The 3,309-nt window shown below is 41.2% G+C and overlaps 1 protein-coding gene across 1 annotated transcript; it reads right to left on the reverse strand.

Annotated features, from left to right (window-relative positions):
• Positions 1-431: 431 nt before the first annotated feature.
• LOC123494555 (uncharacterized) lies at positions 432-1,801 on the reverse strand. The gene is made up of 3 exons (XM_045230481.2): positions 1,733-1,801; positions 1,468-1,611; positions 432-989 (listed from the first exon to the last, which is right to left on the reverse strand). Exons 1-3 carry the CDS (start codon positions 1,799-1,801, stop codon positions 432-434), a joined length of 771 nt encoding a protein of 256 aa, XP_045086416.2.
• Between the last annotated feature and the right edge of the window lie 1,508 nt (positions 1,802-3,309).

The following is a 3,309-nucleotide window of genomic DNA, read 5'->3' on the forward strand; positions in this document are numbered from 1 at the left end:
CCAAGATAACCTAATTTGATCATCTAGGGTGCTCGACGTCGACGATATCCAACATATCCTCATTCCATCATTTAGGGTGCCATAGTTAACATTAATGACATAGTTAACATCATACTTAACAACTCTAGTCACTAACATAGTTAACATCATACTTAACAACTCTAGTCACTAACATAGTTAATATCATGACACCATAGTTAACATCATACTTAACAACTCTAGTCAACAACATAGTTAACATCATGACACCATAGTTAACATCATACTTAACAACATAGTTAACATCATGACACCATAGTTCAAAGCTTACAAGACATAGTTCAAGGCTACACCCTACTTCTAATACTGCAAACTGTCACTAGTTCACACATTACAAGCCATAGTTCAATGCTTGAAACTTAAGATAATGACCCACATGGTCAGATTACAAATCACTCTTCATCACAAATATCCTTGATGTCCTTCAGCTTTCTCTTGTTCTTGTCACTAGCTTTGACAAGATCAGCAATGTGAAGCTCCAAATTCCTCCTCTCAATGCTCAACTTTTCCTTCTCCTTCAAATGAGCAAACTTCAGATTCCTAATCACATTACCTTGGGCAACCTGAATGCTCTTCAACTGGTCAACCTTTTGCTTCAGTTCTTTGTTCTCAGCATCCATTGCACCCAGCTGTTCCTTCAAAGCTGAAATATTGTTGTCCAAAGGAGGAGTGATCTCCTCACGTTCACCTTGTTGGACTTCATTTTCCTTGGGAATATTGTCCTGGGTATCAAGTAGGTTGTTCACATCCTCAACAAGCTTCTCATAAGTCTCCTGTAGCTTGTTCTTCTGTGATGTGAGATTGTGGACAAGTGATGAATGTTCCAGACATGCCATCCTATTAGCACGCTGGCAATCCTCATACAAAAGCCATAGTTTGTGAAGAGCATTCTGCAGATGCTCTGGCCACTCCTCATCTACCCACTGAACAACACCACAACTGCTTGCTTCCTGCAAAACAACAAGTACAAATGCATTTACTTCCTTTTTCACTTCACTTCTATTCAGTCCAATTCAAAACAACTATAGTATACCTTAATTTTAAACATCACAATACAATTCAGTTCAATTCATTTACTTCATTTATATCTATGAACAATGCACTATGATACTTTTTAACAGCACAATTTACTTCACTCAGTCACTATGGATACCTTAATTTTATATCTATGTACTTAATTTTTAACAGCACAATTTAATTCATTTACTTCATTTATATCACTGTGGTGTTGTTCATTTATATGTATGAACAATTCATTTACTTCACTCAGTCACTATGGTATGGTACATGACAGTACCTTTAACTAAACTACTAGGTGAACAGTGAACATGAACAATGAACAGTGAACATGAACAATGAACAGTGCATATGAACAATTTATAGTTTCTTCACAAAATGAGCAAACTACAGATTTTTGCTAGCACTCACATCAACTCCACAGGCAATGAACCTCCTCCCAGTGCTAATCCCTTCGAAGCAAACATGCCTCTTCGCCGGCTGGCCATGCTCACACATCACCATCACCTCATCGTCAACACCAGAGTAGTTCGGGTCCTCGATTGTAGCCGGGATCTACATCAACAAAAGAAACGCACAAAATCCATCTCACGGGTTCAAATCGAGCAGGAAAAACAAAATCCCCAAACCGAAACCCTAGCTCAAAGAACCCTAGCTACGAGTACACATCACTGACCTTGATAGGGGAGCCGCCTGAAGAGTACTCGTAGCCCGATTCCTCGCTGTCGTCGCTCCACGAAACCATGGCGGACGGCGGCGAGCTGGCTTCTCACCGACGCTATTTTGCCGCAGGACCTCCCCTACAGTATCGTCACCGCAGTAGAGTTTAACCACCAAATTACCAGAGCCAGAGAGAGGAGACAGAGGAGAGGGGCGAGAGAGAGAGAGAGAGAGAGAGAGAGAGAGAGAGAGGGCGCGGGGGATCTGTCTGGCGAGCACGGACAGGACCGACCGGCGCGGCGTCTTGAGCGTTTTGTTCCTAACGGCGTTGTTTGCCTGTCCGTCACGCCACGTCAGCGTTTTCGGGGCCCACCTGTCGGAAAAGAGATCAAACGAGGCTAAACGGCTGTTCAGTGCTTTTTGCAACGGGTTAAGAGATTTTACGGTGTTTTTTGCAACAGATTAACGACTTGGTAGTTTCCTGCAAATCTAGCCACAAATGTGGTGGTTTCTTGCAATTGACTCTGGATGTATAGATACCTCTAGGGGACTTTTGGCAATTCGTTGTTAGGTTAGTTTTGTAGTGCTATTAGTTTTTGTCCCATGGTGTGTGTGCCAATTGCGAACGCGTGTAGTGGGTTTCTTGATAGTGCCTTGAACTCACTCGTTCTCAATTTCATATGTATCCATCCTGGTTGATGTAATCTTAAAAGTATGTATTTCCATTATGTCAAAGCAATGGAAAGGGCAAGCCCGGTTCATCTGCTACTCTGTACGAATGCCATGCTCTGAGATTAGTATGTGTTTATTCAATTAGTTCCTCTACAATCATTTTGGGATTGATGTTCAAATCAATGCTCACAACACCTTTATAGAGTAACATCACTCCCATCACCTAGCTAGTCTGCCCTTATATGATACTGGTTTTTTTTTTTCAAAAATAGGGAAAACACTCGACCTCTGTATCTAGTGATGTATAGAGCCTATTAACTGGGATCTCATACGTAACAATTGATCCCTATCAACTTCATCATGATCGTATCCACAAAAAAAGATGAATATTGACTGGTTGAAAGAAGATATATGTATTATATTTAAGAACAAAACCTCGTACGTAAAGCAACTTGGCGCAGCCACTCGATGGTGCCAATTAGACATGCATGAGCATGACAAGTGAGAGACGTATGCATTGGCACGGTAAAGAAAGCGATCTGTCACAATACAAGCAGCTGATCGACGAGGCATCGATATCTTCTATCTATTCAAGGTCGCCGGAGAAGGAAAGAAACGTTCAAGGTCCATATGCATATGCATATGCATAGATCAGGGACGAATTAAATTAATGGTAAAGAAATCAGCTGCATGAGGCTCAAAATATGGTTGTGGTACGTGGACAGCTCTGCATGATATGGACTTTGAACGTATAAGGCTGCCCATAGTGGGAGTACCATTTTTCGATAAAGGGCATTTTTATTGACTCAAAATATAGCATCAAGCGGATACAAAACATAAGGAGCATCACCCAGCCTCTGCATAACTAAGATGCACATAGCCAAACAAAAACAAATTGAATGAACAAAAAAAAAGGCGACA

Source organism: Aegilops tauschii, chromosome 6 (assembly GCF_002575655.3).
Source record: "Aegilops tauschii subsp. strangulata cultivar AL8/78 chromosome 6, Aet v6.0, whole genome shotgun sequence".
In the NCBI taxonomy this organism is placed as follows: domain Eukaryota; kingdom Viridiplantae; phylum Streptophyta; class Magnoliopsida; order Poales; family Poaceae; genus Aegilops; species Aegilops tauschii.

Excerpts from the sequence above, each read along its gene's own strand:
- LOC123494555 (XM_045230481.2), bottom strand. The coding sequence starts at position 1,801 with ATGGTTTCGTGGAGCGACGACAGCGAGGAATCGGGCTACGAGTACTCT. Across the intron at positions 1,612-1,732 it reads CAGGCGGCTCCCCTATCAAG|ATCCCGGCTACAATCGAGGA; the intron begins GTCAGTGATGTG and ends TTGTTGATGTAG. Across the intron at positions 990-1,467 it reads TCATTGCCTGTGGAGTTGAT|GAAGCAAGCAGTTGTGGTGT; the intron begins GTGAGTGCTAGC and ends GTTGTTTTGCAG.